Source organism: Lepidochelys olivacea, assembly GCF_965140295.1.
Source record: "Lepidochelys olivacea isolate rLepOli2 genome assembly, chromosome: 7".
Taxonomy (NCBI): Eukaryota; Metazoa; Chordata; order Testudines; family Cheloniidae; genus Lepidochelys; species Lepidochelys olivacea.
The window spans coordinates 121,106,957-121,134,425 of record NC_140417.1 but is presented as its reverse complement, the minus strand read 5'-3'; the positions used below and the strand labels follow the sequence as shown (position 1 = coordinate 121,134,425).

The following is a 27,469-nucleotide window of genomic DNA, read 5'->3' as shown; positions in this document are numbered from 1 at the left end:
CCCACGTCCACTGAAACTCAATGCAATTCCCCTTTTATAACACATACCTCACTACAGCACACAAAACCATACAGCAGGCCCAGTTAATGGACTTAACTTGGGCCCTCTCTCATCTCATGCTGTATGTCACTCTTAAGCAACTTCCTCTGGCAGGCTGAGGAAGACCACTGATGAGCTCCTGTGTGAGCCATGCCCAGTTTCTCTCTGTTGGAAGAATGGGAGATAGGGAGGGAATGCACAAAAATGCTTGCTTGCTCTCAGGAACAGGAAGAGACAGTGGGCCTGACCCAGCAGATCCCATCAATTTCAGTGGGCGCTCAGCACCTCACAGAATTCTGCCCAGAGTATGCAAGTGCATGTGTGAAATCCCACGCATCTCGAAACATTGCAAAAGCACCACTGGTCACTAAATGAACCTTCCTGACTGAGTAAAAAGCAAACCTGGCCCGAGCGGCCACACTAAGGCAACACAAGAAATCTCACTCCTCCGTTTCATCCACCTTAAAAAAAGAAAAAAAAAACAAAACCACAAGCCCTGCTGTGCATCTCATCCATTAGCAGTGTCTGGGGAGTTCTGCAGAGCCTTGTCTTGCAATTAGATAAAAGCTTTTCCCTTCTAAATCACTGTCCAGATGAAATCCGAGGGCTGGAACACTGAACTGAGCATACATTAGAGGCCAGGGCACAGCTCTGAGTGTCAGTAATTTATCTCTCTTTTGTTTATCCTGAAAAATGTGAGCTTTTACATTAAGGGATGTGCTGCTTCATTTATTTACCATAACCAATGACTCACCAAGAGCCTCTCCTCAGTAAGGACATGGGGCAGTGAAGGAGCTCCAGAGAGTTTTACCTGCCTAAAGCATTTTGATAACAGCACAATTAAAATATTGAGCCAGATACCTACGTGCACCAGACCTGTACTTGGCACATCTGGGGAGGTGCGGGAGACGGGTCTTTGGCGACTTCCACCCTCCCAGATCCTGAGGGTGCTGCAGGCCAAGCCAGCCCATACTGCAAACTAGAGCAGTCTCAGGGCTACTCTAACTTGCACCAGTATATAACAGCTCCCACAGAGTATACTTTAGCCTGCCCCCTTCCCCCTCCTTAGCCTGCCCATTCCCCTGTGTAGAATCTGGGTGTCCCACACGGGAAGGGAGATGGTACTGCAGAAACAACTGAGTCCCTCTTCTGTGTGAGAGAGGGAAGATCCATGCCCAGAGGGTGCCTCTAGCAAGCAGGTTTGGGGGAAGAGGCTCACAATCATCCTCTGCAATAACTAATAATAAAATGAAAATACAGTTTGAATAAAAGAAAGTAGAGCTGCAAATGTAAATGTGTTTCCGAACACAGCTCTGTCAGCGCTTCCAGTCAGGGATTTGGGCAGATGCACCTCAGGAACCAGATACCTGCCCAATCGGTGGGGTTATTATTAGCAGTACCCATTTCAAAGCCATCGAGCTCTTCAGTACCAATCTATCTAAGATGTTTATCTGGCCCCCACTACCATGGTATCTGAGCACCTCACTGCGTTAATGTGTTTATCCTCCCAACACTCCTGGGAGGCAGGGAAGGGCTATTATCCCCTTTGCACAGATGGGGAACTGAGGCACAGAGACTAAGTGACATGCCCAAGGTCACACGGGAAGTCTGCGGCAGAACAGGGAATTGGAACCATGTTTCCGGAGTCCCAGAGTAGCATCCTGACCAATTCTTCTCATGAGCCATTAGGTAATTAAAAATATATATTAACTTCCTCCAGAAAGAGCATCACAGCTCTCTGAACCAGCAGAACAGAGTGGTGGGTGCGAGCGAACACACTGAGGGTATGAAAATCCTCTGTAACTTGGAGAAAATGCCTTCCAAATTCCAGTTTAGAAAGCAGAAGCTTTTCTTCAGAGCTGTGGACACCAAACACATTCAGTGTCAGTGGCTTGGAGCAGGAGACAGAGCCTGTTTAAAGAGGAAGGGTTCCTTTTCTATTGCTTTTTTTTCTACCCTGTTTAAAAAAAGATAATTCTTTTACATTCAACCGTAGCTTATCTCTGGATCCCCTCAAGGCAATGTCAGGTCTATTTTAGAGGGTATGAGCATCAAAGGCACATTCACAGTGAAAGACTCTGTGAACAAAGCACAACGGGTTTTGGTATCTGTAATTTCAAGTGCCGATTTAGTGAATGTTACAATAACAAGAACAAGACTAATGATCTGATGGCTCCTCAGGGATGTTAGCAGGTCAGCTATAACAAGGATGTTGCATCTGCAGGACCCAGACTTTCAAGCACAGCTCTGTTTGAGCTTCTTCTGGGCTTTGATCCTCACCAGCCATAAGTCAGATCTAGCCTCCCAAATGCCAGTCTCATGCTGTGGGTTTTCTGCAGACACACTTTAAGCTTTTCTGGTAATAAGGCTGCCTCTGAAATATGGATGTTCTGTTCTAGCTCCCATCAGAGTCCATTAAGAACACTCTGCTAGGTGCTTTATCAGGAAACAAGTCCAGGAGAGATGCAGCGTTCAGCCCAGATCAGGATTTTCTAAACAGCTGGTAAAGAATGAGGATGGCTAAGTAAACTGATATTTAACCAACTGTTGGGGAGATTGTCTCATTAAAGAGGAGTGGAGTGAGCTCATCTCTTGTCTTCTGTTATATTTCAGCTGAAGTACGCAAGCAGGCATTTACATTACATTGGATTCTGCATTTAAGCAAACTAACAATGTCAACACTCCATCCTCTTGTTGCTTTTTCCTCTTCTTCCCGGACTCCTTCCTGATATTCTCTCGAGTGTTCTCAAGTATGTCTCACACTCACTCGCTCCTGATCCCGTCAGTTAACATTAGACACTAGAGCCCAGTGTAGAAATTGTCACGAATTATTTTATTGACAAATTTAGCCTCTTTTCTGTCCAACGAACAGTTTGGAACTTTCTTGAATATTCTCATTATTTGAAATTCTTTGCCAGATAATTTGGCCTGTGGACTGTCCACAAGCAACTTGATGTGAGGAACTGATATTCAAAACTGGAGCTGGGTTGGCTAGGTCTGATAGGACACATGCATAGGTCACATGCAGCATTGCCTCTTCTCATGGTTTTATTGCAAGGTGTTTTTTCATAAAGCCTCAGCTTGTGGAGTCCCGTGATTCCATGAAACTCTCTGCTTCTATTTCAAAAGAAATGCAAGTTTCAAGCCCGTATGATTGTGGAGAAAAGCCTGAAAACATGAACCCTAATGGCTCAAAAACCAGCAGGTACATTAACAGAGCCCAGAACAGGATTTGTGACTGCATGGATTCCTGCAGAGAGGGTCATTTCATCCTAAGGAATGGTGGAGTGATGGCTGCGTTGCTGCTCTGTATTGCAACCCTGAATGTTCTTCGCAACTGGGAAGTGAATTCTCCCCCTGCCCCAGCCCAAATATGGCCCTCTGCATAGGTATTTGTGTGTGAATTTCGTGCAAGAGGCTAATACAGTGGCTGGCTCTGCACTCAGAAAGGCATTTACTCCATAAGACTGAGGGTGCAGCTAATGTTCTGGAGGATTTAGCTCTCTAACTGATACATTTAGAGGCAACAGCAAAGCTACATCAAAGGCAGCTTGTTTCATTAGTACTACTGTTTAAATGATGTTATACGAACCCAGCAGTGCGGCATCTGAGCACATGACATACATTTAAATCAAACTGCTTGCAAACGAGGACAGCACAAACTCTCACCGTCAGCCCACCCCCATGTTCCATCCCAACTCACCGGAAGGAAAAGCTTCCTTAATGACAGCCCAGATTTTAAACTTTACTTGACCAAACACTACGCTTCTCACCAACCTGCTAAAGGTGAGTGCAATGGGGCCCTGAGGGAACATCAGAGAGAGAGTTTCTCAACCAGGGAACCTCCACTGACAATGCTCTACCTCTGTCCCTCCAGCGGTCAGGTCTAGGCAAGAGCCCTAAGATATGGCAGAGGCAAAGAGGACATCAGACAGTTTGGAACCTTTTTGTTCTGTTTTTCCAGCGGGGTGATTCAGAGGTAGCCAGGTTTGCCTTGTGATTAGAACAAGACTATAAACTAACGAGATGCAATGGAGACTGCTGAAGAAGCCAAGCCATCCGGTTTATTTAGCATCTGTTGTGCTGGCATACAGACATACTTCCCAACAGTCCAGCTCTGCATCTCTAACTTCTGACCAGAGCCATTGTATGGCCACGTGGATCCGATCTTCATAGGGATATTTGTCTGTCTCTTCCTTCTGCAAGAAGTTAAAGAGCAGCTGATGCCTCAAGGAAAACAGCCTAGTTAGAAACAGAGTTTCTGCTTCTATATCCTGCATTTCCATGCTGTTCTTCCCCTAGCTCTTTATTATTTAGGGCACCTGCATGAAAACAGGCTCTTTGGTGCTCGAGAGCTGATCCGCTCCTTGCAGCTCATTCCCCATCCTCAGTTCAGGACATCACGGATCACAGAATCAGAGGACTGGGACTCCACGTGAGATTTTTGAAAGTCCCGAAGTGCCTCAGGGACACAAGTCCCACTGAGAGTCTTTTTCAATGGGACCTCTGCTCAGACAATAATCCTGTTTTCATGCAAATATCCCTCATGGTAAAGCACTTGGGGAGGAACAGACTGAAACTATAACACCGCGAGGCAGGGGGGTTTCTAAATGAAATTATTGCAAAGACTTCCCTGGGCAAGCAGCAGCTCCTTCCAGTGCACTACACGCTGCAAAGTGACACGGAGACCTGGCTTCTATATTTAGTCTCCTTCAGGGACTTCAGCTGTGTCTGCACTTATACTTGCAGCTGTGCTTGACAACTGGCGAGAAACACCCCCCTCCTCTCCCAGTTTTGGACTCTGTTGTCCTGTTGCTGTCTGCGGGGGTGGCTGTGCTAAACACCCTTTTTTAACAAAGTATGGCTGACACCTGCAATAGCCATTTTAAAAAAAAAATCAGTGGATGGTTACCATGCTTATCCCCGTCTCTAACAGGAGCCAGCCACTGACTCCTGCCCCTCTCATGTGCCAGGGGCATTTCCCTTTGTCTTGCATAACTAATTCAGTTCAGGCAGATCTGTCATCAGTTTCTTTTCCATTTAACATACCACCACCGAACATCATGTGGTCTCTCACACTCTGCAACATACAGTCTCTCAGATTCCAGTGGCTGCTGGTATATTGTCTATACTAGCCAGGCAACAGTTCTCAAACCTGATTTGGGAGGTGGAGCAGGGATGGTGGCCGTGTCGTCAAAGGCAGCCAGTGTCTCAGCACAGACATAGAACTGTAGAAATGTAGGACTGGAAGGGGCCTCAAGAGGTCATCTAGCCCAGTGGTTCTCAACCAGGGGCCCCGAACAGGTTTCCACCAAGCCAGGCCAGTGTTAGACTCACTGGGGCCCAGGGCAGAAAGCTTAAGCCCCACCGTGGGGCTAAAGTCTGGGGCCCCAAGCCCTGCCACCTGGGGCTGAAGCTGAAGCCTGAACTATATAACTCCATGGGAGGCCTCTGTGGCATGGGGTCCCAGGCTGTTGCCATGCTTACTCCCCCCTAACGCCGGCCCTGGCTTTTATATGCAGAACGCCGGTTACTGTGGCACAGGTGGGCCATGGAGTTTTTATAGCCTGTTGGGGAAGCCTCAGAAAGAAAATGGTTGAGAATCCTGATCTAGTCCATCTCCCATTGCTGAGGCAGGACGTGGCCTTCCAGACCAACTGTACGCAGGTTAAGAGTCACTATGAAATATTGACTGTCACGTGGCCAGTCACAATAGGAAACGGATCTTTCTTCTGAGCACCCTTCCCCCTTCTCAAATGAGATGTTAGAGCCATGGAGTAAAACCCTCATATTCCGAGCAGAGATGGGCCCAAAGCAAAACTCTGGGGATGCTGGCCACTGCAGCGCTGGTCTCTCTCTAATTCAAATACCATTGCATTGATACTGCCAATAATACTGCATAACAGAGGTAACAGGGATGGCCATTAAAATTAATAGTGTTAAATCATCCCTGGTGCAAACCATTGACTTCAACAGAATTACACCAGGGATGAATTTGACTGCACTATTTTTATTCTTCTTGAGTTTGGAGAAAAATAATCTACTTTCCAGACCCATAAATTTAGTTTATGCTCACGTCTGTCTGCCAATGTAATCTAATCTAATCTCATGCCTGTCTGTCTATTTAATCCATCCTGTTGTCTGTCTCTTAGTGGCATTATAAAATGCTCCTCTTTACTGTTCAAACAGTTCCAAGAACTGCTCACCATTATGTTTTTCCCTATAGAAAGAGCAACCATGTACTTCCAGCCTGAATGACCCATTTTGTATCAGGAGAACAATAAACAAATAAAAGCAAGAAAGAACAAAAATTAGGTCCCTTGGAGAGAGCATTATATGTGTGTGTGTGCTCCTCTTCCCTGTAATGGGCTGCAGCTGAACACAAAATAGCAGCTGTCTCTGCAGCAGAGGTGACCTGTCTCTATTTAAAGGTGCAGTACACAGAAAGCAAGTCATGACTGATAAATGTTACGTACCTGTCATAGAAAGCACTTGTTTTAGCTCAGCCAGGGCATAGAAGCAGAGATAGGCCGGGAAACCCTTATAAGAATATAAAAGATAAGCTCAAAAGCTTTAGCCCCCTTATGGAACATGGTTACTCTCCTATCTACACTACAAATTAGAACCATGTGTTGCATCCAGAACTCATTACTCAGCTGTAACTCTGATGTAATTGCAAGGAGCACAGTAACCTTAAAAACTCATAAGCCCAGACCAGAGCCCAGATAATAAAGTAGATTATTTAGTAGGCAGCGAATTACTGGTCCTGATGTTTTATACTTGCCAAAAATAGAGAGAGGCACAAAAGACAAAATATAGATCCAGATCCCTAACCTGCCCAGAATTCAGCTGTGTTCAGATCAGGGGAGCTGATTCGATCCATTCCATGGAGAGCTAACTGTGGAGTCCAGAACCACATACACCTTTGGATTCTTAACTCCCCAGCCCCAAAGCTCCAGTGGATTCCATTCTGGGGTTTTAGTCTAGACCATTAAACAGACAGGGTCCCAGTCAAGAAATACAGATCCTGATCTAGTTTCAGACTCTAATCCTCTGACAGTTTGGAGGGTGTTTAGATCTGGGATTTTGGCATCTATAGTTCTCAGAAGAGGCTGCTGATTTCTCAGGGTGAGAGGGTCGAGAACAGAGGTGATCAATGCATCCGATGAAGTGAGCTGTAGCTCACGAAAGCTTATGCTCAAATAAATTTGTTAGTCTCTAAGGTGCCACAAGCACTCCTTTTCTTTTTGCGAATACAGACTAACACGGCTGATACTCTGAAAAATGTTATTACACTTCACCCTAAATGCATGGCTGATACTCACAAATTTTCAACACAACCAGCCATGCCTTAGCTAAACGATCCAGCCTTGAGGGAGCTACAAACTAGCCTGACTGCAAACTCAGCCACTAGGAAACAGGCACCATTGGACTGACACAGCCTGCTGGTACGCCTCAAAGCAACGGAAGAAATGCTGCCTGACAGCTGGTTTCTGTCTCTCCTGCTTTGGCCCACATCACCTCCCTGCTCGAATCTTTTACAGCCACAGCCAGACATATACCAACAATGTATCAGGATGAGTAACTGGCTGAAAACAAAAATAAAGAGCAATCAGGAGCTCCAGCAAGCTGCATGTAAATCTACTAAAAGTGGCATGTTTCCACAATAAACAATCCGCTATCGCTTTGCTCTGTTCCCACTTAGCAGTCTGCTGAGAGAAAGAAAGAAAAAAGAGGCCCATTTGTAGGGCTCTGAATTTAACGTGTCACAATAAAATGGAATCCAAAAGCTCACACGCCCTCTGGTGGGCAGAATTTCTCCACACCAAGATACCAATGTTTTATACAAGCCACTCAGAACAGGAGCTCTGGGGCACAATGGCTTTGTAGCCCGCTTTTTAACTGAGGTCCAGTTTTTAGCATTATCATTATTATTTACTTGTACTGTGGTAGTCCCTAGGAATCCCAGTCCTGGATCAAGAAAAGGAGTACTTGTGGCACCTTAGAGACTAACCAATTTATTTGAGCGTAAGCTTTCGTGAGCTACAGCTCACTTAATCGGATGCATACTGTGGAAAGTGTAGAAGATCTTTTTATATACACACAAAGCATGAAAAAATACCTCTTCCCACCCCACTCTCCTGCTGGTAATAGCTTATCTAAAGTGATCACTCTCCTTACAATGTGTATGATAATCAAGTTGGGCCATTTCCAGCACAAATCCAGGTTTTCTCACCCACCCCCCCACACACAAACCCACTCTCCTGCTGGTAATAGCTTATCTAAAGTGACCACTCGCCTTACAATGTGTATGATAATCAAGGTGGGCCATTTCCAGCACAAATCTAGGGTTTAACAAGAACGTCGGACGGGGGGGGGGGTAGGAAAAAACAAGGGGAAATAGGTTACCTTGCATAATGACTTAGCCACTCCCAGTCTCTATTCAAGCCTAAGTTAATTGTATCCAATTTGCAAATGAATTCCAATTCAACAGTTTCTCGCTGGAGTCTGGATTTGAAGTTTTTTTGTTGTAGTATAGCAACTTTCATGTCTGTAATCGCGTGACCAGAGAGATTGAAGTGTTCTCCGACTGGTTTATGAATGTTATAATTCTTGACATCTGATTTGTGTCCATTTATTCTTTTACGTAGAGACCGTCCAGTTTGACCAATGTACATGGCAGAGGGGCATTGCTGGCACATGATGGCATATATCACATTGGTGTACGTGCAGGTGAACGAGCCTCTGATAATGTGGCTGATGTTATTAGGCCCTGTGATGGTGTCCCCTGAATAGATATGTGGGCACAGTTGGCAACGGGCTTTGTTGCAAGGATAGGTTCCTGGGTTAGTGGTTCTGTTGTGTGGTATGTGGTTGCTGGTGAGTATTTGCTTCAGGTTGGGGGGCTGTCTGTAGGCAAGGGCTGGCCTGTCTCCCAAGATTTGTGAGAGTGTTGGGTCATCCTTCAGGATAGGTTGTAGATCCTTAATAATGCGTTGGAGGGGTTTTAGTTGGGGGGCTGAAGGTGATGGCTAGTGGCGTTCTGTTATTTTCTTTGTTAGGCCTGTCCTGTAGTAGGTGACTTCTGGGAACTCTTCTGGCTCTATCAATCTGTTTCTTCACTTCCGCAGGTGAGTATTGCTATATTACAACAAAAAAACTTCAAATCCAGACTCCAGCGAGAAACTGTTGAATTGGAATTCATTTGCAAATTGGATACAATTAACTTAGGCTTGAATAGAGACTGGGAGTGGCTAAGTCATTATGCAAGGTAACCTATTTCCCCTTGTTTTTTCCTACCCCCCCCCGACGTTCTTGTTAAACCCTAGATTTGTGCTGGAAATGGCCCACCTTGATTATCATACGCATTGTAAGGCGAGTGGTCACTTTAGATAAGCTATTACCAGCAGGAGAGTGGGTTTGTGTGTGGGGGGGTGGGTGAGAAAACCTGGATTTGTGCTGGAAATGGCCCAACTTGATTATCATACACATTGTAAGGAGAGTGATCACTTTAGATAAGCTATTACCAGCAGGAGAGTGGGGTGGGAGGAGGTATTTTTTCATGCTTTGTGTGTATAAAAAGATCTTCTACACTTTCCACAGTATGCATCTGATGAAGTGAGCTGTAGCTCACGAAAGCTTATGCTCAAATAAATTGGTTAGTCTCTAAGGTGCCACAAGTACTCCTTTTCCTTTTGCGAATACAGACTAACATGGCTGTTACTCTGAAACCAGTCCTGGATCAGGAGCTCATTGTGTTAGGTGCTGTACAAACAGAGACACTCCCAACTCCGAAGAGTTTACCATCTAGACCGTTCAGGGGAGATCACTAATTTCTACCTCTTATATAACTTTCAGTGCAGTCTTGTTTACAGCAGGGGCATGGGAGTCAGTTCTTCATTATGTTCCCCGCTCTGCAACTTGCTCACTGCGTGACCTCGGGCATGTCACTTACGGCCAGGTTTTGAAAAAAGCTCAGCTCTCCCACTCAGATAGGAAGTGAAGTGGCCTGATTTGTGAAGTGAAGTGGCTCCGCACCCAACAACTCCCACTGAGCCTCAGTTTACCAGCTCCTCTCTTTGTGCCTCAACTTACCCATCTATAAAATAGGGATGACGACACCTCCCACACTGGGCCGCGGCAAGACCTAATATACTAATGTGCACACAGCACTTTGGGATCCTTGGCTGGAGGGCACTATAGAGATGCAAAGGTTTGATATATTATGGGCTATATTGTCATAGTTGGCCATGCGCACTTGCCCAACCACTTATCCTTCAGGTACCCATGGTACATGCAGCACTCAGGCTGTGAGTGCATTGCCTCCTAACTGCCAAAACCGCATGGATCCGGGCCCTGAATTTCCTAGCACTCCTAACCACCTGCAACAAACACCCCTCCATCACGTGGTCTGGGCTCAGCTGGGTTTAGAGGAAGGTATCGAAGCAGGGAGCAGTCAATCTAGGTCACATGTTCCCCTAGAAACTTGCCAGACTTCCATGCGGCAAACTCCATTCCTAGCAGCATTAACTCCACAGGGGGAAGCCAGCTGGCTAAGTCATAACCCTAGTGGGAATGGGCTCCAAACAGTATGGAGAAGCTAGGTCTCTGCAGCAAAGCCATGGAGGCGTGTCACAGCTCTTCAGGAGCAAGGTTTACCCTACTGCACGGGCCCTTGCTAGTCTTGCAATAATTAGTGGAAATTCAACTCAAAAGACTAAACAGTTTGTCATGTAGTTTAACTGAAGGTGAAATTAGGTTGCGAGGCCCAGACCCGGTACTTCTGGGATGTAATCAGGGAACTCATCTTCTGCCCCAGCTCCACCCAGCACTCTTCCTTAGGAGACGCAGGCAAGCCTTCTTATCTCACCTGGTGGCTCCTGATTGGCTACTGCCGCCTCCTGACCCTTCTAGCCCCTGAAGGACTAAATCTTGTTGGTTCTGCCAACAGCAGAGCCTGAGTGGCCCCTCTAGGTGGAGCTCAGAGATCTAAACTCATTGCCTCTCTTAGGTGATGCTTTCCTTCAGGCAGGTGTGTCAGGGTGGCAGCACCTCCAGCAGGGGGGCGGAGAAAGACTGGCATACCCTGTCACACAACAGAATCAGATTTCCCCACGGATCCATGACCTCTGTGCAACTGTAAGACAATCCTCATGTGGCCACAAACCCCTCCCTGGGAGGAGAATGCAGCAGCCATCCATGTTTCAGGGAGTCCCCTCCCCTCCTTGCAAATTATGTTACTCGGTTCTACATCTTTTTCAGAACACTGTACAAACACGCACTAATTAAGCCCCGTGTTCCCAACTCTGCGATTTTACTGTGAATCTCAGGGTACTTGGTGTTGTTCTTAAAGTCCCAGCTCCTAGATTGTGTGATTACGTGACATTCTCAGGTGTCATTTGCAGAAAGTACATGCCTAGCCCTCCCCGTTGCAGAGTATATCATGGAAAGTGATGTGGGGGACCACAGGCCCCAAACCCAGGCCTGCAGATCCCTGGGCAGGGCTCAGATGACAATCACTACCCAGCAGCTCTCCTGAATGACTGGAGAAGGGGGCCAGCAAAGCTCTAGTCTGCAAAGGACCCCTCCCACAAAGCTCCTGATTGGCTGGGAAGCTCTAGTTAACCCAGAAAGAGGCATGGGAAGTTGTGTGCGCAACTAGAGGAATCTTTGGCTGGCTGCTATTATGGACCTGCCTGTTCCTGCCCTCCTTATCCCAGCCCCCCATCTGTTCCTTGTTCCTGCCTCACTCCAGGTCCCTGATCTTACACCTTAAACCTGGCTCTGGCCTTGACGTTCAACTTGGCACCTGACTCTCATCTTAGCTCTGGTTCCAGGCTTCTGACTAACCATTAGGCCTGTTCACGTGTGCCCTTCTCCCTACATGTGACCCCTAAAGGCTCAAAGATCAGAAGGCAAAATAAAAAGGAAGTAATGTTTATTACAATTTTAAAATCTCACGATTTTTGAATGCTAGGGGCTGGCAGCACTATAAGCCACCCAAAAAGCTCCTGTGAGGAATGGAACACGGTCCCTATTTTGCAGAGGGACACATTGAAACACAGAGTGATTCAATGTCTGCGGTAGAGTCAGGATTAGAACTCAGAGCCTTCCTGGCCCATAGCTCAACCTGCTAGGCTCTGGTGCCTATCCAATTTGGCCCCTTCTAACTTTTTAGCAGTTCTGGTAACCAATTAGGTACATGGATGCTTGAGCAATGACCCTGCCAATCCCATAACTAATGTAGAGCCCAGGTCAGTGGAAAGTTCTGTTAAGTAACCTGCTTTCCCTCAATTAAATCTTCAGTAATGACAATCATCAAAGGACCAGTTCAAGATTCCTATTTTTGTCTATGCCACTTTACAAAGAACTGGGGCAAAAAGAGCTCCCATATCTTGTAAAGCTATCAATCAGTTCAGCTTTTTGGTTCTCCACTGATCTCTATGTAGCACAAGCCTTTTGATGTCTTATTCATACTTTCATTTCCTTATTCTATATTAAAAAGGGGTATGAAAATGATGACATTTTGAAAGTGTATATATAATTATTAACACTCATACTACAGCACCCATGCACAGATCCTGAAAACTGATCTATGTCAATTCAACTTCTTCTCTCTTGTTTTAAATTAAGTAGGTCATATAGATGCTGCAGAAAAAGGAAGCTAATTCTGATGTAGAAAGAGACTAACCAAGCTTTTCGGAAAGCACTGGCTCCTAGGCAGAGTCAGAGAGATTAAAAGCTATGGGCAATTCTATAGCTCATACAGTATCAGGCCAAATTTCCTTTGGGGTTGTAGCGCTGGTGTAATTGAGAGTAGAATTTGGCTCAGAGAAGCAAAGGAAATTGAGACAGTGGTAAACTAAGTGATGGTCTTACTTCTGTGAAAAACTCAGCCTCAGATATACTGTCTAACACACACGATTCGCAATGCATGCATAAGGCTTATTCAAAGCTGCCCCCTAGCAATGCACTTGCTGTCCTTGGCCAGCTGCCGTTGCTGATTTTCTGAATTTTATAGGACACATCAGAAGTGCTGAAAGGGACAAAAATAAAAACAAATCCGAAAAGACCAGCACCTTGGGCAGAGGTTCAGTATCTAGATGAGAAAGGGCTTAAGTGCTCTGCAAAGACCACAGGCACAAGAGTCAATCAGATTCCCAGCCTTGGCAGAAAACTTCACTTCAATAAATCTAGAAGCAATCAAGCAAGGCACACATCCTTCAAAGCTGACAATGAAGAAATGAAGAGCCTGTGTCGCTGACTAAAGGGGAAGTGGTGGGTTCCCAGCACCTCGCAGGATCAGGCCACATTTAAGTAATTCAAGTAACTGGATCAAAATTCCTAGCTCTCCCCAGGCAATATGCAATCCTTTGGGGACTATAGCCGCTGTCATAAATTAGAGCAGTCGCCAGGTTGCTGTAACCTAGACAGGGTCAGAGAATCAGGGAGCCATGGCTGATGATTGGTTCTCAGCTTCTTCTCAGTTTTCCCCTTTCCTAGGCTGCTTTGGGTGGCTGTGGAGGGGGGTGGAGCTAGGTGCTCATTAGGCTCAGGCACCGAAGGTCTAGGAACTCCTAACCTGCTCTCCCTGAGGTTTCCACAGCCTGGCCAAGAAGCAATCAGTGAGCAAAGTTATGCTCCTCCCTCCTCTGCAATGCAGCAGGCAACCAGCAGGGGCGCTGTTGTAGAGCTGCATCAAGGAAGGAAGAGCAGCCTCTCAAGGTGCTGCTGGCTCATACAGAAGCTGCTCTGGGTGCTGCCGGGGAAGAGGTGTGAGGCAGGGCCCCCTACAGCAAATAGACTGATTCACAACACTGCAGTTAAAAAAACTGCAAGGCGTGGCTCAGGGAGCATATTTTCAACTCAGAATCATATACACGTTTTCTTCTTAACACAGCAGTCCCCAAGGACCACAGAACAGAGCCTGGAGAATCACAGCCAGGATACCACCAGAACGGATTGTATCAAGCAATCAGAGATAATCAAAAACAGCCCCCCAAAATTAGGGTAGATAAACATGCCTCCCACTAGCTGGCTCCTAGGGGGAGGGGCGGACAGGGGGGCTCAGCATGCTGCTCCCACCCCAAGCCCAGGCTCCACAGCTCCCATTGACTGGAAACCACAGCCAATGAGAGCTGTGGGAGCTGCACCTGCGGGAAGTGCGGAGCCTCCCTAGCCACTCCATATAGGAGCTGCAGGGACATGCCAGTGGGAGCCCCCTGGTAAGTGCCGCGACACTTCCCAACTCCCTGCCCCAGCCCTAAGTCCCCGCCCACACACACAAACTGCTGCTGCTGGCCCTGGCAGCCCCTGAACCAGCACCGGCCGAAGTCACGGAGGTCACAGAAAGTCATACAATCCATGACTTCCGTGACAGACAAGCAGGCTTAGATATGAAAGCACCTTGGGTTCAGACTGAACGAGAATGGGTATACCCTCTCCTCCTTTCAGGCATGATTTGGGAGTGCCCCGGTACCAGGAATTTCTGGTATGAGGATCAAATGACCAATTAGATATTGGATGCTAAATTGGAGCCCTTCCCCTTAAAATTCATTCTTGAATATATTCCTGATATCTCGAGATTAGCTACTAACAAGGCAGTGTGGTTCCAATATGCAGTTTTGGTCATTAAAAAATTCATCCTGAAAAAATGGAAAAGTCGATCCCCACCAAACACTGATGACTGGCTGGGTGATATGGTTGAGTCCTTGCAGCTAATGAATAACGAACATTCTGCAGAAAATGAATGCCCAAAATATTAAAAGCAATTTGACTTTTTAGAGGTCTATGATTCCCCTGCCCTCCCTTTACCTTAAAACTGTTTCTTTACTTTGTGTATTATGATGAATCTGGTATTTTGGTGGTGGTGTTGTATTTGGAAAAAATAATAAGGATTTATGAATATTATATAAAAGGAAAGTGGACCTGGTGCTCCCCAGTAAGTTTTCTGAATATTTTGCTACATTTTTGATTCACAGCAGCTACTGGACATATTTTAGCATAACTGGCATCCTCTGCTCAGACACAGCAAAGAGGCAGGTGGTGGTTTTCAGAGCATTGTCAGAGCTCTGTGGGCGAAAGCAAATATCCAGACAGAGCTGAGAACTGTCACCACCTAACAGGATCAAGCATGAAATTTGGTTCCAACAAGCGCTGTCAGACTCTTGGTTTCACAGCTAAAATTAAAGCAAGCAAACACCTCTCCACACCCTGAAATTCTGAAGCTCTGCCCTGCGGAAAAAGTGGCTGAGAAAACAGGCTACAAAGGCCAGAGAATAGTTTTCACTAATCCATTTACAAGAATCTGGGCTAGTGAAGGGGGATCAAGGAGAGGTTTGTGATCAATACAGCTGTTCAATATTGGGGAGACCTTTTTAGTCCAGCATTGATTATGGAAAAGAAAAACAGATAATGTTCTAACCAACCCATACACCTATGTATTTTTAATCACGGATCCAGGTACTGTTATTTATAGTATAAAATTAATGTACAAGAAGGTATGTCCACTTTCTTCCCCCTGCCTTCTGTTGGTCACATTTTTGATGCAAATGGTATTAAATTAAAAAAAAAAAAAAGGATGTCATAACAGAAATAGGAAAAAAAGGACTATTACCTAATAAGAGGCTAGGAGGCAAAGCTATTTGACATCTGTTAATAGCAAAACATCACAGCTTGGCCACTCTTACCAAGAGGAGCTCACTCCCTCTATGAACTGGGTGCCTAGAGGAAATGTCAGCTGCCACTGATGAGAAGTGCAAGACAGTGAGATGTGGGGGATGTTGGAAGAAAGCAGAGTTGAAAATATTTGTGTGATGAAGTGGGAATTTTCAATAATATTTTTATCAGTCCCATGTGTGCCTCAATTTCCCTGTGTACTTTGTATGGCTACCAAGTGGCTGCAAAGGGGCTAAAAACCACCCATACCAGTGCAACCAGCCAGCCCACCTGTGATGGAATCCATTTTTGTCCCTCTCTATCAGCCCCAGAGGAGAGCTGCTCAGTCTCTCCAAAAGCCAACTTTTATCCTCCTCCTGCTGAGTTCACATGCTCCACCTGACAGTTTCCTGAGGATTGGTGCCAGTTGTTGGGGCTCCCATTGTCTTTCCGGATCCTTCATTGAATTGGGTCCATTTCCGCCAGTCCTTTAACAACCCAATAATACCACCCCAGACAGCTACATGACACACACTCACCTCATGTCTTCTGCTCTGCCCCGTCAGCAAGATTTGTGAAGAACAAATCATGCCAAACCAACTTAATTTCCTTCTCTGATGGGATTACAGACCTAGTTGATGGGGGAAAGCAGTAGACACGATATACTTTGATTTTAGTAAGGCTTTTGACACAGTTCCATGTGATACTTTCATAAGAAAACTAGGGAAATGTGGTCTAGATGAACTTACTAAAAGATGGATGCACAACTGGTTGAAAGACCATATTCAAAGAGTATGATTTACTGTCAAATTGGGAGGATGTATCTAGTGTGATCCCACAGGAGTCAGTCCTGGGTTCAGTACTATTCAATATTTTCATTAATGACTTGGATAATGGAGCACAGAGTATGTTTATAAAATTTGCAGATGGCACCAAGCTGAGAGGGGTTACAAGCACTTCGGAGAACAGGTTTAAAATTCAAAATGACCGTGACAAATTGGAGAAGTGGTCTGAATTCAACAAGATGAAAATCAATAAAGACAAGTGCAAAGTCCTTCACTTAGGAAGGAAAAAATCAAACGCACAACTACAAAATAGGGAATAACTGTCTATGTGGTTGTACTGCTGAAAAGGATCAGGGGGCAATAGAGGACCACAAACTGAATATGATCCGTCAATGTGATGCAGCTGCAAAAAAAGGTTATTATGATTCTGGGGTGTACTATAAAAATTGTTGAATGTAAGACACAGGAAGTAATTGTCCCAGTCTACTTGGCATTGGTGAGACCCCAGGTGGAGTACTGTGTCCAATTCTGAGCACCACAATTTAGGAAAGATGTGGACAAATTATAGAGAGTCCAGAGGAGAACAACAAAAACGATACCACGTTTTGAAAACCTGACCTATGAAGAAAGTTCAAAACTGGGCCTGGTTAGTCTTGAGAAAAGAAGACAGAGGGGGGACCTGAGAACAGGCTTCCAATATGTTACGGACTGTTATAAAAAGGACAGGGACCAATTGTTCTCCATGTCCACTGAAGGTAGGACAAGAAGTAACAGGCTTCGTCTGCATCAGAGGAGATTTAGGTTACATATTAGGAAAAACTTTCTAATGATAAGGGCAGTTAAGCTCTGGAATAGGCTTCCGAGGCAGGTTGTGGAGTCCCCATCATTGGAAGCTTTTAAAAACAAGTTGGACAAACGTCAGGGATGGTCGAGGTTGACTTCCTCCTGCCACAGCACAGGGGGCTGGACTTTGACTACTTCTCTAGGTCCCTTCCAGCCTGACGTTTCTATGATTAATATTGAAACAAGTCAAGGCATTTTTCCCAGCTCAGAATTTTTGCATTTCTTAGCTTGGAAAGTGATGTAACCGTGTTACCACAGGGTGGTGCTAGACTACTATAGATCCCCCAATAATAGCATCTGTCACGTGAGCTTCCAAATGACATCAAAGAGGACACAAAAGGTATAGATCAAGATACAATCTAACAGGCTGTCAATGCCACATGTAAAAAAATGGGAACAGACTGACATTCGCCACCAAGCTTGCTACAAAGGTAAAGCACAATGTTTCCAGATGGCATCAGAGATGTGAGAAAAATATAATGTAAAAAACGTTGAAAATCAAAGCGTTTGCATTTTGTTTGACATTTCTATAAATGGCTCAAGTTGCAGATTACCTGTGGAATTCTACTGCTTCTCATGGGTTTTGTTTGATTGTTTTTGGAAAAATCAGAATACCAAGGATATGGTGGTGATTATTTATTTGTGCTGTGATGGCCTATAGGAGCCCCAGTCATGGATCAGGACCCCCTTGTGCTAGGTGCTGTACGCACAGACCAAAATGGCAGTCCCTGCCCCACAGAGTTTATGAAACAGGGATAGATTTCCTGGGAAATTTTACATTAAATCTTCCCCACTTCCACAAGTTTTCCAAAGCCCTCTGCTAAGTTTGGAATGTGCTGTGGATAGGCTGAGCCAAATAACTCCTATTCAAGTCAGCAGGTAAAATTCCTGAATGGCTTAAGTCCCGTTTCAGCCCACAGGCCTGCAAAGGTTTTCTTCTAGCCCTCTGTGGAGGGAGAGAATCATGCAGCTGAAACCCTGCCTAACACTTGGGAAATGCAGCCCTTTGTGCAAGGCCCAGCAAGGGAAGAACTGGATGTTATGAATCAAATGGCTGCTCCCCCAGAAAAGTGCTCAGCAAAAGAAAACACAGATGGGCTAAAATATTTAGGTCAAGATGTTAACATTTCTCAGCACTGGGGAGTGGCAAGACAATGAAAACGGGGACATCTTGAAAGCTTGTGTGACAGTGGGAAAGCGTGTTGCATCCCCTCAAGTGGCTGGTCCGCCTAAGAGGACAAAAGCCTACTGTCGCTACTAGTTAATGGAGGTACTCCTTTAGTTCAAGTAGTAGAGGTTTGTGCTGCGGTGTGGAAGATCCCACCTTCAACCCCTGTTGATCACCCATATGAGGGGGTTATTGTAGTTTCATGTCAATGGTTAGCAGTAGCAAATATTGACCCCTAATTGAAGGGCTTTTACCCAATTTTTCTCAGTGAGACTCACACTCTGGGGGCACTTATGAGTTCCTAACTGCTCGGAGTCCTCAGTGGATGACGCTATCATTTCTCTAGCCCTCACGACAGTGACCTAGGCCTCTGCCATCTCCAGACCAGATTACTGCCATGCAGTCTGTGCAGGGCTGCCTGCTCGGCAGCTACAACTACGACCTCATGCAATGGTCCATTTAGTTGTTACACCTGAGGAGCACAGGACACAGGGCCCCAGAGCCTGCACTGGGTTTGATGGTCACAGTGATCTTCAAAGTCAGCGTGGCTTGCGTTGTAGCTACCAGCGAGACAGTCCCTTTCCTTCGCGAGTGCTGGGACGAGCGGGTGCTCTCTGTGCCCAGGGCTTTAGGTCTGAATGTGTCTGAGAGCGGGTGGCTGGGCATCTACAAGGGCGAAGTCTCTCCTTTCTGGGTTCTTGTACCAAAGTCAATTGACCTTTGGTCAAGGCGCACGCCCTAGCTCCACAGCCGCCTGCGGGGCTGCCAGCGAGCCGGGCTTGTAGCTGAGGTTTAGGTTTCTGGACACCATTGTTTCAATTAATGTGGTTGTGTTTTCTACTCCTATATGGGCCGGGAGCTCTCCCTGCATTTGCTCTGCTGAAACCTCCCCAGGGGAGGTGGCTGATGCCCAAACCCAAGCCTCGGTTGTTCTTTTAGAAAGAACGGAGCACAAACCCCCATGTACCCAGGCGAGGCGTTCAGCATTCCTGGGCCATCCCGGCCTGATGCTTGCCACAGTAGGAGTCTCTGTGCAAGCGTCACTCTCCCACCCAGCCCGGTGCTAGGCTGCCTCGCCCTCCCATGTGACTTTTCAGGCATTTTCCTCAGGGCTGCCAACCCACGGGACGCTCGGGCATCTGCAGGCAAAGCTAGCAAGTGGTCAAGTCAGGCTGTAAACCACCCACCTGCGCGTCCGTGGAGCTTCAGTGCAGAATACAAGCTGTAGGCAGGGGACGGCTGGAAGCAGGGCAGATGGAGTCCTCCTTGCTGCTCCTTTAAGTGTGGAAGGTGTTTGCTTTTGATCAGAATCAGCCCTGTATTTGGCTTCAGAGGAGGAAATAGGTTCTTGTCCTCTCACCTTCACCTCCCCACCCCTCTCTCCCATTTCAGTGTGTCTGGGGGGGGACGACTAAAGTTTGCAGCCCTGGGGTATGTAATGGAAGGGAGTAAGCCAGGAATGGGTTTCCACTTGTCTTCTTCCAAATAGCTGAGAGATAGCTGCAGTGGGAACCCCTAGCCAAAATTCACTTGGAAGAGGTTTAAATCGAGTCATGTTCAGGAGCCACCAGACCGAGCTTGGCTGTGAGGATCCACAGCCCCGGGGAAATGATCCGTATCTCCCATTCAGATACAGACCCTTTACAATCCCTTTCTCTTTTGTTACTTGCAGGAGCACGCAAGGAGCCCTGCCTTCCAACTGCACGCAGCTGCTGGGTGAAATGGTTTCCCATTCCAGCATCCCACTCCAGAAACAGTAGATGCTGTTTCATGCAGGGGTGCAGGGAAAGGAAATCTGGTGGTTTACACCAACAGAAGGCAGTCTCACTTTACCATTCTTCCCCCCCCCCCCCACACACACACCCGTATTATGGCATTGGGGATGCTAAATATCCTGCACGGCTAGCCACACATGTTATGCTCAAACACACTGTAGATCATAGAATATCAGAGTTGGAAGAGACCTCAGGAGGTCATCTCGTCCAACCCCCTGCTCAAAGCAGGACCAATCCCCAACTAAATCACCCCAGCAAGGGCTTTGTCAAGCCGGGCCTTCAAAACCTCTAAGGATGGAGATCCCACCACCTCCCTAGGTAACCCATTCCAGTGCTTCACCACCCTCCTAGTGAAAAAGTTTTTCTTAACATCCAACCTAAACCTCCCCCAGTGCAACTTGAGACCATTGCTCTTTGTTCTGTCATCTGCTACCACTGAGAACAGCCAAGCTCCATCCTCTTTGGAACCCCCTGCAGGTAGTTGAAGGCTGCTATCAAATCCCCCCTCACTCTTCTCTTCTGAAGACTAAATATCCCCAGTTCCCTCAGCCTCTCCCCATAAGTCATGTGCTCCAGCCCCCTAATCATTTTTGTTGCCCTCCGCTGGACTCTCTCTAATTTGTCCATATCCCTCCTGTAGTGGGGGGCCCAAAACTGGACGCAGTACTCCAGGTGTGGCCTCACCACTGTCGAACAGAGGGGAATAATCACTTCCTTCGATCTCCTGGCAATGTTCCTACTAATGCAGCCCAATATGCTGTTAGCCTTCTTGGCAACAAGGGGACACTGTTGACCAATATCCAGCTTCTCGTCCACTGTAACCCCTAGGTCCTTTTCCGCAGAACTGCTGCCTAGCCATTCGGTCCCTAGTCTGTAGCGGTGCATGGGATTCTTCCGTCCTAAGTGCAGGACTCTGCACTTGTCCCTGTTGAACCTCATCAGATTTCTTTTAACCCAATCCTCCAATTTGTCTAGCTCACTCTGGACCCTAACCCTACCTGATCTAGTCAGGACCATTAGATGTTTCTTATGTTCCTAAATGTTTGACTTTTCAGGCTTAGGAAAAGTTCAGCCGACTAAATGGGTCACCTTAAAAGCTGCTTAAAAGCAATGGTATAATCCATCCCGTTTTGATCCCCATTCCCTCTCCAAAGCTCTTCGTAAGCTGTAACAGGTGTCATCCTCCCAGCCTCTGCTACCTGCATGTCTAAAGCCGAGATTGCACGTCTGCACTTTAATGCAACAGCAGATTATACAAGACACACAGAGGGTCACACATGTGCATATCACATGCATAGGCTGGAGGTCAGACATTGGAGATTTTCACTGTCTGCCTATTAAATATTTCACTAAAAAGGCCGGATGTCATTTCATGTGCCCCAGTTGCCCCGATGCTTGTCAGATCCCACCTACCTGTAGGAGAAAGAAATCCACAACACACCTACCCTTCGGCCCCACTGCTCTCCCTCTCCCTCCAGCCCAGTCCACCTCACAGGGTCCTGAGGTTACAGATGGGGTCCTATCCTGCAGAGTTAGCTGACCCCTGTTTCTCTGCCCCACCAACCTAGGGCCATGAATCCACTATTTTTATCCCTTCCACATGAAGGAACGTAAGGGGTCCTATAACTTTTGGACGGCCGGAGACCTGCAGCTGCACACAAGCGGGGGCTAGGTGGAGGTAGCAGCATCGCGTTGAATGGAAACAGTGGACTGAAGCATCGCTGGGCTGAGCGAGGGCCGGGGCTGGGGAAGCTTTCTGAGCCGCACAGTCAGCTCTTTGCAATGCTTCTGTTCAGCGAGGAGCTCTGCACAGGCAGGTTCAAACTCTTCCTGCAGGTCAAAGCAACTACCAAAAAAACCGTGGAAAACAGGATGCAGAGAGCAACACTGAGCTAAGCTGAATAATAAGCCAGCCCCACCTACTGCTCCAGGGAGTCCAAAGACATAGGGAGGAATTTATCCCTGGGGTCACTCCCCTGACATCAACAGAGCTACCTCCAGGATGAGTCTGTCCCAGAACTTATACAACTCCCCTGAGATGGTTGACTTCATCTCACTGAGCACCTTGCAGCAAGAAGGGAGAGTCAAAGCAATTTGCTGTAAAATCTACTGAGTTCCAGGCTTTGTTGATACCAATTGCGGCTGAAATTCACCACTGTGCAGAGGAAGCACAAGGCCCGTGCAGCTCAGAAGTCTCGGTTATATCCTCCTGGTGTCCTTCTTTGAGACCTTAGGGAGTGCACAGTGTTTCTGCCCTGGGGCAGACCTCAGATTCCTACTTTACTTAACTCCAAGCAGCAATGCAGAACTGAGTCTGCCAATGTCTCGTCTGCGCTAGCCAATCAAAACCAGAATAACGCACCTGGTTGTGCACATCTGTGTTTCCAATAGCTCACGTTGATCTATCTACTGGACATCAGTAAGCTCAGGTCAAATAGAGGAGTCAAAAGTGAAAGGACTCTTAGCACAAACTGTCAGCATATAAGAGACCCAGTTTATTTATGTTTTAGAGGTATATTGTGGGCACTGAACCCCCCCCCCCACACACACACACTAAATCCAGTGGGCACTGGTTTGAAAGATTCTACCAGTTTTAATGAAATCCCCCCATTGAGAGATCAAGAACCCAGAGTCTTGTTTAGACCAATGGCACCCTTTAAGGGGACCGACCCAAGCGTATATAAGACAAACCTGTGCTAATGTGCTAGATCCACCAGTCTAGTCTGGAAAGCACAGTGGTGAGAGCAGGAAATGTGGACTAGAGATTCCTAGGTTCTACTCCAAGCTCTGAAATTGACCCATGGTATCACCTCAGAAAGGCCAAACTCTCCTGGCTGAGACCGTGCCTCTTTTGGAAAACCAAATGCAAAGGCCAGGAAACTCAGTGAGTTCCCCTTACCAAGTTCCCTCAGAATTCTTCCAATGGGGAGCAGGATTTGCCCTCTGCAAATGAGCATGGTGTTTGGCTACATGGATCTCCAGAATTTCAGGGGAATTAAAGCCAGGGCATCCATCTTATTCCAGCCTTGTGTCTACATACTGGCTTCACAGCCTATAGGGGCTATACTGTCAGGGAGTCCTCAGTCAGCTACTGCTCCCAGACACCAATTCTAAGGGAGTTTCATAGCACAAAGAGAGACTCTGCAGATAAGTTAATGCAAACTAAGGGGACAAATGTCAACATGCTTCCCCACATACTCACTTGGAGACCTCCTCTTCTCTCTTAACCCAAAGACCCAGGACCCCATGAGGAGCACCCCACAGAGACAGATCACTAGAGTTTTTAAACGAATTTTTTTTTCAATTTTTTTCCATCCAAATTGAAAAAATTAAAATTTTCAGTGTTCATTTTTTCTCTCCTTTCTGCCTCCCCGCTTCTCTGAGACAAATTGATAAAAAGAGGGAAAAGGGAGGAAAAGAAGGGGGAAAGGAAACATAAAAAATGAAAACCCAAAATTTTCGAAAACAAATGAGAATTTTTCCTGAAAACCAAAAATTATTCTTTTCCAATAACCGTCACACAAAATTGCATGAAATTTTTCTTAATTAAAAAATTTTAACCATTTTTTGTCTACATGCACAAATTACTAGGGCCCAATCTACTGCTCCATGACTCAGTTTACTCACCTCTAAACAGGGAAGGAAAAGGTACTTATTTCCCAGGGGGGGGTTCAGTAATTAACATCTCCAAAGCCTTTGGAGATTTGATAACAATACTTGACCTCTTCATCCAAGTACATCAAAGCACTATTCAGATAGTGAATTATTAAACCTTACAACCCCCATGTGAGTTACAGGGAGTGCTATTATAACCCATGCCTGCCTGGTGTAGTGCTGTGTCCCCCTCTAGGGGCACCAATAGATGAATGAGTCTGCTACAGCCTTTGCTAAGAGCCATGTGGCTTTTAGCTCATGTATTTAGCTTCAGAGGTCCCAGGTTTGATTCCACCCACCGATGACCGGGATCCGTCAGTGTTACCCTATCATCCGTGTTTCCCAGATAGAATCTGTGAGCACCTAAATGATGCCAAGTCCTGGAGGGACCATTATGATCTGGTCTGACCTGCTGTAGGGCACAGGACTTCCCCAACGTTAAGCAACTGCCATACAGCGTAAGGAAGGATATGAGTGCAACTATGCTTGTTATCATTCTGCATTCTCCCAGATTAGACTGCGGTGTTGCCATAACCAATTATAATATACACCTTAATTTCAGCCAATGCTCTTACTGAAGGATGGTATGGAGACTGAACAAGAAAGAAAGGAAAGCATACAGTGCATTTTACATTTAAAGCAACTGCAAAAGCAGGGGTTTTTTTCCATTTCTTTATTAGTTAGTTTTCTGTTCACCCGCCTGACATTTGATCCACTAGAGCAAGTGTATTTGATGCAGGTCTAGATAATCAGTCAGTCCACCCCAGCTGTGCCCTTCATCAGCCATGGAAACTTTCAGCAAACAAACACAGAGCTATGTCAGCTGGCCTGACCCGGATCTCATGGCCATCCTGGGCTAGGCAAGCATCAACCTGAGATTCCTGCTTCTAAACGCAACTTTGTTTTATTATTTGCTCTTACTCCCCTGTCCCCCCATCTCCATCTGACTTTTTCATCCACTTGTGCCCACATGAAATCCCAGTGACTTCAACAGGTCTCCGCATGGGTGTGGTGGTCTGTCCGCATGTTGTACATTGCAGGATTGGGCCATATGTGGTGTGCTCTTTGGGGCAGGGAGTGTCTCCTTCGTTGATGGTCTGTGTGGTCCCTTGCACAATGGGGCCCTGATCTTTAAGTGGAGTTCCTACCTGCAATCATATCATCAATCTCTTTCACATCACTGTAAGTCCTTTAAGTCAATGGGGTTGCTCCACACTGGTATGAGATCAGAATCTTACCTCAAAGGCATCATCACAAGGGGATATAAATGAGGGCAGAACCTGGCCCTTTATATGGGAGTTTCAGAAAGAAAAGAAGTCACTGCTAGGAATTCTGGACTGAATTCTGAACAGTGTAATTCTTCGGGTCTTAATTCCACCCACATCAAACGTTAGAGCAAATAGCATTTCAACAACAAAATGCTCAGTGCCACCAACAGCTTTCAAGCAGCACCAGGAAACTCATCCCTAAAGCACCAACAATTGCTGCCTTATTTCTAATGATTCCCTTGGAGGCGCTTGTGTATCTCAGCTAAATGCAGTAACACAAAATTACACTTATTCAGACCATATGTATAAGTGCAGCAAGAGCCCGTAAAAGCTTAACCAGCACAATAAACATTTGGAAAAGCACCATGACCAGATTTATGGTCCTTGGACACCTACCAACATGACCCACCAGGATTAGATACTTAGGTTTTTTGATGTAAGCAAAAAGTAAATAAATAACTCCCCCCACCTCCCTTTCCACTCTGCAATGGACCCCCAAAGCCCAATCCTGCATTGGAATATCATGTTTTTTCCATCTTTTCTGATTCCTCAAATGTGCTTGTTGAAATTGTGCACACAGAGCAGGTCCTGGCAAGCAGGAATTTATTTAGCACCCAGGACTCCAAACCGACATCCCAGAACATACAATAAAACAAAGGGAAAAAACGGAAGACAAATAAGACCCTTAATTTCCACTTAAGGAAGGATTAACCTTGCTGCAGAAAGGGAGCTGGACTCTGCCAAATTCAAGCTGATTTTCAGCGCTAGTTCACCAGCATAAGAGCAAAGGGGTAACTTCAATGCCACATACTGAAATGGAGTTCAGGATGATGGTGGGATGGGGTGGCTGCAAAATCATGTTATTCCATCCCTGAGAAGCTGGAGTTGTTAAATCTTGAATGTTTATTTAAACAAAGCAATTTGGGTTAAAAGGACAACTATGGAGTTGTGAGAAACAAAAGTTACTGTCATTCCCCACACAGAAGACACGGATTCCCAATCATTCCCCAGATTACTCAAGCATTTGCTCACCCACTTTTCCTCTCCTTTATGTTTCATAAAAGTTGTGATTAATAATAAAAATATTTCACACTTATACAGCACTTTTCAGCCAAGGAAAGTGCTTCACAAATGGGAATTAATACAACCCACAGCATCCCTGTGAAGCATGTATTATGATCCCCCTAACAAAGGGGGAAAACTCAGACACAGATGGGTTGAGCGACATACTCTGGGTCACACAAGCAGATCACTGGCTGTGCTGAAAATGGAACTGAGGAGTCCTGGCTCCCCATCTCTTGTTCTAACCACACTTCTCTGTTAAAAGTGTCTGGGGCTAGACCTTCTCTATAGATGTTAAATGAAAAAGGCATGAGAGGAGGGCATATGAGACTGCTTTTAAGAGATTTGCCCCATTCACTGAGACAAAAGAGATGGAGTAACTGAGTGTTCAGGTCTGAGGGAGTGCCTCACCGCCCACACATACCCTCCCTGAAAATGTTTTTACAAGTTTAAGACAAGCCACTACATAAAGTTACACAAAAGGAAGACTTAAGTATGACGACAGCTTTACTTACATGAGGCTCAGGGCATGAAGCTGTCCTCGTTGTTAAAGAACCAGCTCAGAAGCACTGCATTGCTTTGCTTATTAAAATGCACAAAAAGGCTATTTGTGTTTATTCGCTGTTTGGGGAGGTGGGCCGTGCATTTCAGCAGAGAACAAAGCCTACATGCAACATTTCTTTCTCCCTCCCACTTCTGTTTTTCAGAATCAGGGGCAGATTACATAGGCAAGGCTTGGAATCAGAGCCAGTGATAACAGCTGAAGACAAAGTGGGTCCTGTGGGAGTAATGGATGCAATGAAGTAAGGATTAGGAATGTGTGGAAAACCTAGCACATCAAAGAAAAGCCTTACCAAATCTTAAGGGAGAGGCCAGCAAGGTGAAGATCTGCCAGAAGCAGATGTGTTCGTGTTTACAGATCAACAGGCATGACAAAGTTAGAGATGGGGAGCACAGAGTTTTGGGAGTAGGGAGGAAGAGAAGAAAGCAATGTGCATTTTCCATACCCGTAAGGAGTCCCAAATCTAAAACCAGCAAGCTAACTACAGATGAACCTGACCACTAGGGAAGGTTTGGATCCAGGTCCAAACCATACAGCTGCCTTCTATTGCTAGTCAACAAGTAGCCACCTCCCACACAGTCCCTTCATGGCCAAAGATGTCTCTGCAGTCCTCTACCTCTGTTTCCCCCCTTCAGGGCCCCTTAAACACACCACAC

The 27,469-nt window shown here is 46.1% G+C and overlaps 1 protein-coding gene across 5 annotated transcripts in view; it reads right to left on the bottom strand.

Annotated features, from left to right (window-relative positions):
• Positions 1-27,469, bottom strand: part of SH3PXD2A (SH3 and PX domains 2A) — a 383,399-nt gene that overhangs the window by 159,191 nt on the left and 196,739 nt on the right. The window contains exon 1 of one of the 5 annotated variants that reach the window (XM_084634160.1): positions 26,767-26,835. The exons of the other annotated variants lie outside the window; for them this stretch is intronic. Within the exon in view, the coding sequence (XP_084490286.1) occupies positions 26,767-26,768 (2 nt within the window). The 5' untranslated portion in view covers positions 26,769-26,835. Of the gene's footprint in view, positions 1-26,766; positions 26,836-27,469 lie in introns of those variants that run through there. 5 annotated transcript variants of the gene reach the window in all.